The sequence below is a fragment of the Trichomycterus rosablanca genome, chromosome 6 (genome assembly GCF_030014385.1).
Source record: "Trichomycterus rosablanca isolate fTriRos1 chromosome 6, fTriRos1.hap1, whole genome shotgun sequence".
In the NCBI taxonomy this organism is placed as follows: Eukaryota; Metazoa; Chordata; class Actinopteri; order Siluriformes; family Trichomycteridae; genus Trichomycterus; species Trichomycterus rosablanca.
The window spans coordinates 45,092,227-45,106,692 of NC_085993.1; the positions used below are offsets into that span (position 1 = coordinate 45,092,227).

General features: G+C 38.3%; 1 protein-coding gene across 1 annotated transcript in view; it reads left to right on the top strand.

The window, feature by feature from the left end:
* Positions 1 to 1,268: 1,268 nt before the first annotated feature.
* The window catches only part of LOC134316633 (gamma-aminobutyric acid receptor subunit gamma-3), a 179,628-nt gene continuing 166,430 nt past the window's right edge, over positions 1,269 to 14,466 (top strand). The window contains exons 1-2 of the mRNA XM_062997044.1: positions 1,269 to 1,321; positions 8,934 to 9,082. Coding sequence (XP_062853114.1) covers positions 1,269 to 1,321; positions 8,934 to 9,082 — 202 coding nt within the window. The remainder of the gene's footprint in view (positions 1,322 to 8,933; positions 9,083 to 14,466) is intronic.

The window sequence follows — 14,466 nt, forward strand, 5'->3', positions numbered from 1 at the left end:
CAACATTACAAAGTGGTAAATGCTTTACTGTCCCAACTTTTTTTGGAATGTGTTGCAGACCTGAAATGCAGGAATGGATGTTTACTAATAAATGAAATGAAGTTGAGCAGATAAAACATGAAATATCTCAGGTTCATCCTGTCTGCCGTCAAATAAAAGTCAAAGTAAATGTAAGAAACTCTTTTTTTTAATTATTAATTTATTATTAATTATAATTATTATTTATTTATTTTTTTTATTGGCTTTTTCCATGCCATCCCAACTTTTTCTGATTTGGGGTTGTATTATTGTCATTTCGTATTTATAAAAGTGTCTGTCAAATGCAAAGAGATCATTGTTTCATGCACTTTGTAGTCATTGATAACTGCTGTTCATATGATTCTGCAATCGTGATGGATTGGCATCTTATTCAGGACGTCTTACTGCATTGTGCCCAGTGATTCCAGGAAAGCTGGACCAACCAAAACCCTGAGGAGGATAAAGGGGGGGAGCGGGGGAAATGTGACCATCTTTTGAACGAAATAATGATGTGATTCCAAACAGGTGATTGTAATCATGGTTTGGTACAAAAGCAGCATCCAGGAAAGTCTGAGTCTTTGATGAACAAAGATGATCAGAGGATCTCCAGATTGTCAACAAATGCATGAGAAAATTATTGAAATGTTTAAAAACAATGTACCTCAGAAAAAGATTGGAAGGGATTTGCATATTTCTCCCTCTACAGTGCATAATATCATTATTATCAATGCAATAAGTGCATTGCTGAGATCTGTTGAGAGCTTCTCAGACTTTTATGTCAATGCTGTAATGCTTATGATGATTCGATGCCCATCACTGGGTCTGCTCCTCTTGGTTTGCAGCATCACTCCAAAACCTTCTTTGGTTCCCATGACGTCATTAGAAAGAGCGGGAGGGGCTCGTCTAACGAGGGCGCGGGCGCGGTTGAGGGTGCGCGTGCTCAGGTTCTCAGGTTGTCGGTTGCGGGGGCGCGCGCTCTGACTCGGCAGCATGTGCGCTCCTCCGCCAGCGCAACTTCACCCAGCGAGCCGCAATGCTTCGTAGCGCCATGCTTTAATCAACTTTTAAACCAGCTGCTGCACTGATTTCTCCGGGTTCTGCTGGATTATAAAGAAGTCTGCTGATTTTCTGGGCTCATTTTTTTTTGGAAGGTGGAAGAAGAAGAAAAAAGCGGTGCCACTTTGCACCCCCCGCTCTGCGTATCTGAATCTGCGCTGTTGCTTTCAGCACGGAGCCGGTGTGCTTTAAACATGCCAACAAAACTGCTGCTCTACCTGCTACTACTTTCAATGTTCCGGGCATGGTGAGTGGGCTTTATTTACCTTTTTAGTGGATTTAAAGGGGTGCAGGGGGAGTCCTAAATGTTTGCGAGGATAAGCCTTTCGTGTCTGTTCAGATAATAAGAGAACAGGTAAAAACCATCGAGTTTACTCAAAAGTTACCTGAACACAAATTTGGCGTCCATTTCCTCACCTGTTTCCAGCTCTATTGTTTATTTATAGTTATGTGGTAAAATAAGGGCATTCATATTTAGATATATTTTTCTAATAAAAAAAGCCAAACCATTAGTGAGGAAAAAAATACCAGTTGAAACTGGACCAATTAAATAGTTGTTTTTTAATTAACAATGAAATAACTCACTTAAATTATGCAGATTTTAGTTTATTCCATCACACTGATTCTTGTGAGATGATTTCTCTTCCTGTTCATTAAATAATTATAAATATTTTCCCCAAAACTCTGGCACTATTCAGCTTTCTTCTGTCTGTCTTTAATATTCAGATTGTATCATGTTGCTCTGTTAATTTGTGGACCCACCAAAACAGACCTTCACCTCTAGTGATAAATTACAGACCTTCCAGTGATTGATTAATGCATTACTGCTGGTATAAAACCAATTTTATTAAATATCGCAGGTATTATTTCAATCCTACAAGCTGCAAAACTGTATTTTCTTCATTATTTTCTGTAAACAAGCTTTGCAGCCACTTCAACAATTTGATCACATAAATGGTTGTATATTGTAATGTATATTTACTTTAAAAAGACCATTTCCAGGCTGTTCTGGTTAGCTATGCCTATTCATTTGTGTATATACTGTATTTTCAGAGGATTCCCCTGCTCATCAAGTGCTAAAGCTCATATTTAGCAATGATAGTTCAATATAATCTCTGAGATAAGTGTAGCATAAATGATAAAATAACACTTTGCAAATGTAATACCTTGTAATACAAATGAAATGCTTAATTCTTACATTATAAAACACAAGGTCTTTAAAATATATTTTAATTCCCCTTGATATGCCTCCTAATGTAGTCTTAATAGATTTTCAATTTTGAGAGAAAATCTCCCTTGATTTTCATTTTATTCTGTCTGACATGGTACCCGACTCACTGATTGTAGCTTAGTCATTTAATCATTTGTACATCAGGTACGTTTTATAAGTTCTCAGTAAGTAAACAAGCTCTGCTTTTCATTATGCACCATAATCAACTGGAAATGCTTGTTTGAAATCAGCTGCTTTTTTAATTTGTATTTTTTGACCCACCCCAGAATTACATCATGCATACAAGTATAAAACACAATTTTCTTACATATATTTTCTTTATTCTACATTTGCATTTGCAATGTAAACATACTATAGATTACATGAGTCCTTATTTGGGAGAAAAGTATAACATGGTTTTTCACTCTAGTGGTCTAGTGACATAGTGCCTGATTTCTGAACTTTTGTGCAATCACAGTTTCCTATGTTCAAGTTTTTTTTTGAAATTTTATTTCTTATAGAAATAGAAGAAATTTCCTTTTAAAACTTTTCAAAAAATCTCTGAAATTATTTGTTGAATTTATTATTTGACTTCATTATTGATGAGTGACTTAAAGGGAGAAGAGCAAGGACATATCATTAGGGGCTTATTGTCTGTAATTTTAGCTTTATTAACATTTAAAATAAACAAATAAATGGGAGGAATTTTACCCAATAACTGTTAGGTTAGAGACAATCTGGGTATTTCTTAGTACAGTATATTTTAAAGCTGCATCCTCAATTTTGAAAAGTTAAAACAGAAAAAGTCAGCAATGCTGTTTTTTTTCCCTTCCTCTTCTGTTTTTATTTGAAACTTTTTGACTTTTTAACAAAGTGAACTGAGAATACCTGTTTTTTCATTCGTGCTTGACTTTAGCTGCTTAACAGTCTTGGGTATCTGATGTATTTTGCACATTTTTAGTGTAAGAGTTGTGGACTGCAGACAGGTCAGTCTGTCATCTGCACTTTCATAATATGAAGTCATGCTAGTACAGAATATAACACATGTGAACATGTAACATGCAGAATGTGGTTTGGCAAAAGACAATGTCTCAATGGCAGCATATGTTGCTCTAAACAGTCTATATACCCCTCAGCATTAATATTGCTCATGCCATTGACACAAACACACTCCATACTACAGACAGATGGTGACTTTTGAGCTTGTTAACAATCAGGAGGGTCCTTTTGGTACACATCAACATTTATATCAAAATAACTGAAAAGTGAACCAGACATTTTTGCACCACCATTTTTGGATTTTGCATTGAATACTGGAGTCTTAACTTGCATTTTTAGATGCAGAGACAAACTGTGTTTACTAACATATTTCTGAGCTCATGTGGATAAATTTACAGAAGTGTCACTTTTAATGCTGTGGCATGCAGACAGTGGTAGCCTAGTGGGTAGAGCTTTGGGCTATCAGCCGGAAGATTGGCGGTTCAAATCCAGGCTCTGCTATGCAACCACTGTTGGGTCCTTGAGCAAGGCCCTTAACCCTCTGTGCTCCAGGGGCGCCGTACGATGGCTGACCCTGCGCTCTGACCCCAGCTTCCAAACAAGCTGGGATATGCGAAGAACGAATTTCATTGTACTGTACACGTGTATATGTATATATGACAAAGTATATCCTCTTCTTCTTCTTCTAAGAGGTCAAAAGTCACATGCATTCATTATTGTTTAATTGGCTCTGTCCTTTACAGACTGTGATTTCTCTATTTGTCTAAAACCTTGAATCATGTTATGGACTGTAGATGGTAAAACTCCTGAAATAGCAACATCATATTTAAAACATTTACAGCATTTCCTATTATAACTTGCCTCAACGTTTTGGCTACAGACAATTAATTAGGCATACATTTAGCCTACACAAATCAACAAAGTTAATATTAGGGTAAAACATTAAAATTCTAATTTTTAATTAGATACCTGAAAAAGATGGTTAACAAACCACTTTTGCTAACCATTTGCATTTTTATTGTCTATACTGTTTGAGAATTGGGTTAGTCCTCATAAACCCTACAGTTGATTACACACTGTAATCACTTAAAAATGAACCTAATATTAAAAAAGTATATATTTCAAATAATCCAGGGTCAGCCTAACTAATGTGCATCTACACTATTTGGATAAATGTACATGGAGACTGAGCCCTGACCTCAACCTAACTGAAAACTTTTGGGATGAATTGGAACCCTGATTGTGAGCCAGCAATCCACCAACTTCAGTGTGTGTGCTCATAAATGCTCTTTTTACTGAATGGACACATTTTACAAACACTGTGAAAAGCCTTGTAAGTTGTAAGGAGGGCAACTCCATGTTAATGCTCAGGTAAATGCCCATAGTTTTTAATGAGATGTCCAACAAGCTCATGATCAGGTGTCCTTATATTTTTGCCCATATATTGTATTGTGCTTTCATTTTTTTCAATCTGGCTATTTAAAATGTATTTGCCCCTTGTGATTTCCACTGTTGTTTGTCACAGTAAATTGTTGCAAATCCTTATACGATATAATATACACTGATCAGCCATAACATTAAAACCACCTTCTTGTTTCTACACTCACTGTCCATGTTATCAGCTCCACTTACCATATAGAAGCACTTTGTAGTTCTACAATTATTGACTGTAGTCCATTTGTTTCTCTACATACTTTTTAGCCTGCTTTCACCCTGTTCTTCAATGGTCAGGACCCCCACAGGACCACCACAGAGTAGGTATTATTTGGGTGGTGGATGATTCTCAGCACTTAGTGTGTGTTGTGCTGGTATGAGTGGATCAGACACAGCAGCGCTGCTGGAGTTTTTTAATACCATGTCCACTCACTGTCCACTCTATTAGACACTCCTACCTAGTTGGTCCCCCTTGTAGATGTAAAGTCAGAGACGATCGCTCATCTATTGCTGCTGTTTTAGTTGGTCATCTTCTAGACCTTCATCAGTGGTCACAGGATGCTGCCTGGATTGTCTGGATATTTTTGGTTGGTGGACTATTCTCAGTCTAGTGAGGGACAGTGAGGTGTTTAAAAACTCCAGCAGCATTGCTGTGTCTTATCCACTCATACCAGCACAACACACACTAACACACCCCCACCATGTCATTGTCAATGCAGTGCTGAGAATGATCCACCACCCAAATAATACCTGCTCTGTAGTGGTCCTGTGAGGGTCCTGACCATTGAAGAACAGCATGAAAGCAGGCTAACAAAGCATGCAGAGAAACAGATGGACTACAGTCAGTAATTGTAAAACTACAAAGTGCTTCTATATGGTAAGTGGAGCTGATAAAATGAACAGTGAGTGTAGAAACAAGGAGGTGGTTTTAATGTTATGGCTGATCATTGTATGTATATTGAAATAATACTTATATTTATTAAAGTGTTATGGTTATGCCACCTTTAATAGTAACAACTGCAGCCACACATTCATGATAACTGGAGATTAGTCTTTCACATCACTGTGGGGGAATGTTGGCACTCTCTTCTTGGCAGATTGTCTTAGTGCCGCCACATTTTAGTGCTTTTGAGTGTAAACTGCCTATTTTAAATTCTGTCACAGCACTGCATCTTTATAGGATTTAAGTTAGAACTTCGACTTGGCCACTTAAAAACTTCATTTAGTTTCATTAAAGCCACTCGGAGGTGAACTTAGATTTGTGCCTCTGATCATTATTCTGCTTTAGATCACAGACAGATGCTTGAACTTCCTCTCTTAGGATTTTCTGGTAGAAAAAATCACCCAGGATGTAAAGCATCAAAGCATCTCCTACCATCACACACGTGCACCATGTTTGACTGTAGGTTTCTTGTTCCTCTTGTGTTAGATGTTAGGTATTGGATTAATGTCAGATACCAGATGGACTTGTGACTTTCAAAAAGTTCTACTTATCAGTCCATAAAGGTCATCAGGATTATTATTGTGGTAAATGTAAAACAAATCTTAATGTATCTTCTGGTCATCTGTGTTTTTTACAGTGTCACTAATCTGAGGTAAGCAAGTCCTTTATTTTTTTTTAGATGCTTGTATGGGGTTCCTTTGTGTTTTCTTGGATGAGTCATAAATGCACTCCTGGGGGGAATTCTGGTAGGTAGACAAGTATGGCAGGGATGTCAAACTCATTTTCACCGATGGCCACATCTGCATTATGGTGGCCCTCAAAGGGCCGATTGTACCGTATCCTGCTGTGATTGCAGTCTGCATTTTAGGTCTTGGACAATTTGTTGTTTTTCTTGGAGGCTTCTGTGTTTGGTGTCAAAATGCCAAATTTATACTGTATATTTATAATTTATATCTACATTTATATTGTATTCCTTCAAAAAGTACCACAGACACGGCCTCATGACACAAGAGACGTACCGGTTTCACTTCATAAAGCACAGACTTTATTCACTTTCCCATCTTTCATTAAATTCTATTCCTTCAGTCACTTTGCGAGTCACAAAATCGGCATGCATTGTGGGAGATGCAGTTTATGTAGGATTTTACAGTGTATTGTAAGACAGTCGTACATCTTTTAAGCTCTCGCGGGCCACATACAATGACATTTGACATATGTGAACTATGGCAAAGATTTAACACTAGCCCAAGTGTTTTTTTATTTGGAGATTAAAGCTTTTACTGTGTTTTGCTAAATTTATAAGCACTTTTTTCTCATATTTTCTAGAGTTTTATGTGTTATCGTATCATAAAGTGCAACATGCTGAGGCTGTTTGTGAAGGTTTTATTTATGTGATGTTAGGAATAAACATGGCTTACAATAATCAAGCCTTGGTTAGTCTTGGTTAATCTGATTAAATCATGTTAATTAATTAGGTCTACTGCATGATTTATAACTAGAGAGGCAATTACATTTGCAATTACTTCTACACAGGGTCAGTTGTTCATGGATTTAAAAATAAATAAATTAAATGAGTGTGTGTGTGCTAGCTAGAAAATAAAGAAAGCTTTAGTTTATTAAATAAAAAAGAAAATAAAGAAAGCTTTAGTTTATTAAATTAAAAAGAAAATAAAGAAAGCTTTAGTTTATGAAATTAAAAAAAAAAATTTAAACTGCTTTGTTACTGAGATCTCGAATACATCGTATCGAATCTTGACTCTGCTTTCCGGCTGAGGCTGAGCGGCTACATGAACAACGATTGGCCTGTTGTTCAGATAGGGGCGGGACTAAGCCGGATGGGGACTCTCTCTCAGACTAGTGCGATTACGACCTCTGCTGGCTGGTTGGTGGCACCTGCACGGAGATGGGAAAGGAGTGCGGTAGAGGGTGTGGCTCTCCGTACACAGCGCTGTACTGCACTGCACTCGTCAAGTGTAGGTGATAAGATGTGCACGTGTCGGAGGGGGTGTGGAGCAGCCTTGTCCTCCCCAATCAAGAGCAGGGACCAGCATTAGTGAGAGGATGATTGACGGGCAGAAACTGGATGCGCTAAAGTGGGAGAAAAATGGGGTAAAAAAAAAACTGCTCTGTTAAGATTAGTGTCTTGTTTATTTAATGTAAGTTTTGACTGTGTAGCCAGTTTATAACAGTAACGTGGTTTAATCATATAGAGTTTAGATTCAAATAGAGGTAAAAGCCATTTGTTATTATTTGCAGGGAGATTTTTAGGGTTAAATTAAACTCCCTGGACATCTTTAAAGGATAAGGAATTTACCGGTTGCACCACAGCCCCAACCGAGGATGATCACAATCTAGCACACGCCTTTAACGTCTGCAACTGTGGAGAGTTTAATTCGTGCAGTGGACCAGACTGTTCTACTCACATTCCCTTCACTGCTTGTATCTGCAGTTTGACCAGATAGTAGGAGTCACTGTTGCAGTGTTAACAACGTGATTTAACCATCCAGCCTTACCTCCCTCAGACACTGAAACTGCAGAGGAGAGCGAACTGACACAGTGTGCAGTAGCCGACTGCATCTTTTCACCTGCACGAGGCGAGTTCATATGCGTACAGAGAGCCACACACTGATCTACGCATTATTCCTCGACTCTGATCAGATGCCATCAATCAGCCAGCAGAGGTCGTAATTGCATCAGTTATGAAGTCCATATCTGGCTCCCTTCCCTGCATGAACAACAAACCAATCGCTGTTCATATAGCCGTGTGCTTTGGAGCCTATCCCAGCTTTTCAATGGGCGCAAGGCACACAGTAACACCCTGGACGGGGCGCCAGTCCATCGCAGGGCAGATACACACACACACACTCATTCACCTATAGGGCAATTCAGTGTCTCAAATTAATTGACTGCATGTTTTTGGACTGTGGGAGGTAACCGGAGCTCCCGGAGGAAACCCACACAGACATGGGGAGAACATGCAAACTCCACACAGAAAGGTCCCAGACCACCCCGCCTGGGGATCGAACCCAGGACCTTCTTGCTGTGAGGCGACGGTGCTACCCACCAAGCTACCATGCCGCCCTTAAATGCTAATTAGTAATCTTTAAATTAACTTTATGCCATTATCAAATTGAATTAAAAAAAAAGGATTCTGGCAGTTGTGTATATGTTACCAGATCTTAGAAAAGAAAGTATTTAGTTTGTTATTAGCTTTCTGCAGGTTTAACATCCAAGTGCTTCAGTGGAATAAGAGATACCTGTATCTGTCTGCAGTTCTCAAAGAGTCGTCTCTGAAGATGAGGAATACGACGATGTGACTGTGAACCAAATGCTGGCACCCAGAGCCCACGAGACAGACACCACTCAGATTCTGAACAACCTGCTAAAGGAGTATGATAAAAAACTCCGGCCTGATATCGGAGGTAAGAGGATTTCTAAACAACACTAGATTTAAAATCTATAGCAATAAATCATAGTGATTGATGAGATACAATAGGAGCATAACAAGCAGATTAGACTTACACTAGGGAAAAACTGTTATCCTGAAATGCTCCTCTGTTTTTTGTCAAGAACTTTTCCTGAATGAACTTTTTTTTCTGAATGAGCTGAATATGTACTTTTTCTCAATGCTTTGGTTTGCAGGATTTGTAGAAGTTTTCAGTTAAATTAAGATTGTTGATGGTCAGTTTAAAAAATTTTTACTCATTCATTTTTCACTATTTTTCTTGCTTTTGGATGTGCACTTTGGGTCGTCCTGCTGAAAAACCTATCATTGTTATTTAGTTTTCTTACACTAGCGTAGCATATTTTGCTCTAAAATTTTTATGTAATACTTTGATCTCATGATTTCTTTAATATGCTTTCAGTATCAAATGCAACAAAGCAGCCTCACAACATTATTCAACTTCCACTGTATTTTAAACTTCATTTTGTTATTTATGAGGAAGTTGCTGGTCTGCACTGCTCAAGAGTTTATATTATGTATTTTTATCAGTCCCACAACATGTTCCCAGAAGTACCTTGTCTTGGCAGGTTTATGCTTGTGTTCTGTTGTGGTGTTCACTAGTTTTTGGTTTAGTATGTATCAGTCATGTTACATTTCTCTAGGTCGCTATATGTGAAGGTTTTTGGCTGTTCTATGAGCCGGTTTGTGATCAAATGTTGGTGCATTTATACAGAAGAACATCTTCCAGTTCTTTGTGGGATGATAGGAATGTAGATCTACTGTACATTAGCAATTCAATGTTGTACTTTTTTGTCCAGTGCTTTGGTTTGCAGAATTTGTATTTACCTTTATTTTACTAGTTTTCCTCACAAAGGTTTTAAATTAAATAAAGATTAAGACTTCTTGCTGGCCAGTTTTAAACATTCTATTAACTCATTTTTACTTTTCTTGTTGTTTTTGTGTGTGTGCTTTGGGTCATTGTCCTGCTGAAACACCCATCATTGTTATTTAGTGTTCTTACACTAGGTAGCGTATTTTGCTCTAAAATTTGTAGGTAATCTTTTGAACTCATGATTACTTCAATATGCTTAAGACTCAGTATCAGTTGCAACAAAGCAGCCTCACAACATTATTGAACCTCCACCATATTTAAAAATTCATAATTGTTTTCTCTTTTTAAGCTTTATTTTATCATTTATGATTACTAATACATAATACATTATATTATGTGTTTTTAGCAGTCCCACAGCATGTCCCCAGAAGTACCTTGTCTTGGCACTAGGCACGTGTTCACTAGTTTTCAGTTTAGTATGTATCAGTCAATTTACATTTATCTAGGTTGCTATGTGCACAGTTTTTTGTTCACAGCAGTGAACTCCTACCACTTAATTTTGAAGTTTTTTGACAGTTCTATGAGCCATGAACTCAAAAAACATTGCCATTACTATGAAAAATAAAATACCCTTCAGGGCCAGTCTCTGCTTGTGTGCAAGCATAAACATCCTGAACGGTTTGTGATCAAATGTTGGTGCATTCATACAGAAGAACATCTTCCCAGTTCTTTGTGGGATGAAAAGAATGTAGATCTACATTAGCAATTCAATGTTGTTTGAATTAGCTGATAGCTTGACCTAATCCTACTGTTTTTCAAATCACTGAAAAACAAGTTTACCAGTTTGTGTGAGGACATTACGTTTTAAGTATGAAAATATCTCAGAAAAGAGTGTCCTGTACTGTAAAGTACTTTTGGTTCTGTACAATGTCCTGATCTTTGTTGGCTGTTATACAAGTAATCACTCTGCTTGATGTGTTTCACTGGCTGGCTGTCCAAATCATTGTGGATCCTTACTAGATTGTTAGCAGCAGACATTATTGAATGAAATTATCCTTTCATCCGGATGCAGGAAATGTTGTATTGATGACTACTCAGATAATATAATTTTTTTCACTGATAAATGTCCTGGTTTTGTGCTCCTTACACAGTGTTTGCCCATATTAGCCCATACATATAAATTTTTTAATGTAAGCATGCAGCATCGACTCAAAGTTTTACCCCAATTGTTGACTTGTGGCAAACAAAAGTAAATAAACTAAAGCCCAGCACATCTAATGTACACATGTGCATGGACTGTGTATGTGTGAACAGTGGTAGCTCAGCGGTTAAGTTACTGGACTAGTTATCAAAAGGCTGCTGGTTCAAGCCCCACAACTGCCCTGTTGGCAGTGTTGTTGTCAGTGGTGGGGTCTCGAGTAAGGCCTGTAACCCTCAATTACTTGGATTGTACTCATCACAAATGTAAATTGCTTTTAAATAAAAGTGTCTGCTAAATTATGTTAATGAACCCAGAAGCTATCCTGGGTATGGACCAAAGTAGCTGTACCAAGTGTGAAATTAACCATACTGTAATGTGTTTGTAGTAGTGCTACAAGTAAAATCTGATCAGCATTCGTTCTCACTGAGGTTTCTCTGAGAGCTTACAGAATCTTGCATTCTAAACACTTGTAATAGAATCTTCTTCATCATCATCATCATCATTATCTTTTTCTTATTATTATTATTACTGAAAATGTATTACTGTTATTCTAAGTGGTATCTTTTTGGTGTCTAGACAACTAAACAACAAACCAAAACATGCCATTACACAGCTGTCATTTCTGCAATGGTTAAATACCAGTAAACTTTACTATAATGGATTATATATACACGTATGTCTAATTGCATTATGCTTTCTCTCCACTGATGCTGATCCCTGCCCCGATTGAGGAGAATGAGACTGTCACACGCCCCTTCCAAAACATGTGCAGTACCGACTGCATCTTTTTACCTGCCCGAGGCGAATTCATATGCGGATCAGCTTTGTGTACGGAGAGCCACACCCTGATCAACGTATTATTTGTATTATTTGTGCAGGCGCCATCAATCAGCCAACAGAGGTTGTAATGTGTCAGTTATAATGAGTCCCTATCCGGCTCCAACCCTGTATGAACAATAGCCAATTGTTGTTCATGTAGACGCACAGCCCTTATACAAACCTTTGTATAAATTTGCTTTTGTTTATTTGAAAGGAAGCCAGCAAATTGGCTCAGCTGGTAGAGTTGCTGCCACACATCAATATGCATCCTTAGGAAGTCACAGTTTAGGGAAATCCTCACAAAAAAGATGCCAATGAAGCAATTCACCACACATCAATCCAAGCAAAAATAGTGCCAGGACTTTGGTGAAACACCTTAGCAATGCAGCCCAACTAATAATATACCACACCACTCAGGCATAATGATCTTCACCAACTGCTCCTAGATAGTCAAGTGAAATTTATTTGTATAGCACTTTTACAATAGACATTGTCTCGAAGCAACTTTCAGGAACAACGGACCAAAAACTTCTGTTGAGCAAGCCCAGGGCGACAGTGGCAAGGAAAAACTCCCTTAAAATTACAGGAAGAAACCTTGAGAGGAAGGAACTCTATCCTACTTGGGTGGCCTGGAGATTAATTTAATTGAATTTGACTTACACAAATAAACATTATTAAACAGTGGGACAGTGGTTGCCTAGTGGGTAGCGCTGTGGGCTATCAACCAAAAGGTTGAGAGTTCAAATTCCAGCTCTGCCATTTAGTCACTGTTGGGTTTTTGAGCAAGTCCTTTAACCCTCTCTGCTCCAGGGGTGCCATACAATGGCTGACCCTGCGCTCTGACCCCAGCTTCCAAATGAGCTGGGATATGTGAAGAAAGAATTTTATTGTACTACTGTACTATTGTATATGTAAATATGACAAATAAAGGCATTAATTCACTCATTTCAATCATACACTTTGATTTTAGCAGTTGGCTACTTTTCCTTAAAATTACACTGATCAGCCATAACATTAAAATCACCTCCTTGTTTTTACACTCACTGTCCATTTTATCAGCTCCACTTAACATATAGAAGCACTTTGTGGTTCTACAATTACTGACTGTAGTCCATCTGTTTCTCTACATACTTTTTAGCGTGCTTTCACCCTGTTCTTCAATGGTCAGGACCCCCACAGAGCAGGTATTATTTAGGTGCTGCGATTCCAGTTGGTGATAGATAGTGTAGTGTAAAACCCCTTATTGCCAATCAGTCGTGTAGTGTGAAAGCCACACCGACTTGAAAGACTCCTGATTACAAAAGATCCAGTTGTGTAGTGTGAACTGTACAGCGACCTGACGACTTGGAAAGTCGCGTAGTGTGAACTTGGCATTAGATAATCAAGTCAAGTTTATTTGTATAGCACTTTTTACAATAGACATTGTCTCAAATCAACTTTACAGAGTCTCTGACTATCAGGCCAAATACTACTGTTGAGCAAGCCGAGGGCGACAGTGGCAAGAAAAAAAACCCTTAAAATTACAGGAAGGAACCTTGAGAGGAACCAGACTCAGCAGGACCTCCATCCTTCTTGGGTAGCTTTGAGAGTTATTTAAATGAATTAGACTTACACAACTCATACATACACAAAAATAATTTAAACTAAAGTTCTAATTAGCAAAAATAATAAACAAGTAATTGGAGTTCTTCATTATTTCAGATAGACAACACTATACAATGGTTAAAATAGCAAATAAACATTCAAGCGTCAGCTTAAATGAAACTTTAATTTACAGATTGTCACACATCTGAGGCTGCTGGTTCCCCTCCTCACCAGCGGAGGGCACACTCGCCCGAGTACTAGCTGGCTGGTGGCTCACCTGGTCCTAATCAGTGGCCATCTTGGACTCTATAAAACCCCTGTTCTTTGTTTGGCTAATTGCGAAGTCTTGTATTTACTATGCAGTGCATTTCTGAGTGTTCTCTTGTTTCTCTTGCTTTTCTGGTAATGACCCTTGGTTTATTGATTGGTTTTCTGTTTTGGTTTGGTTTGCTTTGAATTTTGGTCTTATTACCCGGTACCGACCCTGTTTGTTTGGGACTACTCTTGTAAACTAATAAACCTGCACTTTACTCCACTAACTGGTCTGAGTCTACCTGGTAACATTGAGGGCAGTTAGGATGTTAAAACAGGTAACAACCCAGCTGTTGCAACCCAACTTTTTACTTGGCTGGTGCTATACTGAAATCTAGGTTCATAAAGACATGGTTTAACAAGTTTAGTGTGGAGGAACTCCATCTGCCCGCACAGACTCTGACCTTTACCAGAATAACCATCTTTGTGATGAACTGCAGCATTGATTTCAAGCCAAACCTTCTTATCCTGAGTAGGACTGTTCTGGCTACAATTCGGCCTGTTGTGTTTGTGTGGATGCCTGAACAGATCGGTGGCTCTGCTTAGGTTCGAGTTGGAAAACTGACAGTGGTCTAACACACTAGCACACCACAGTAGTCACCCAAGCACCCCT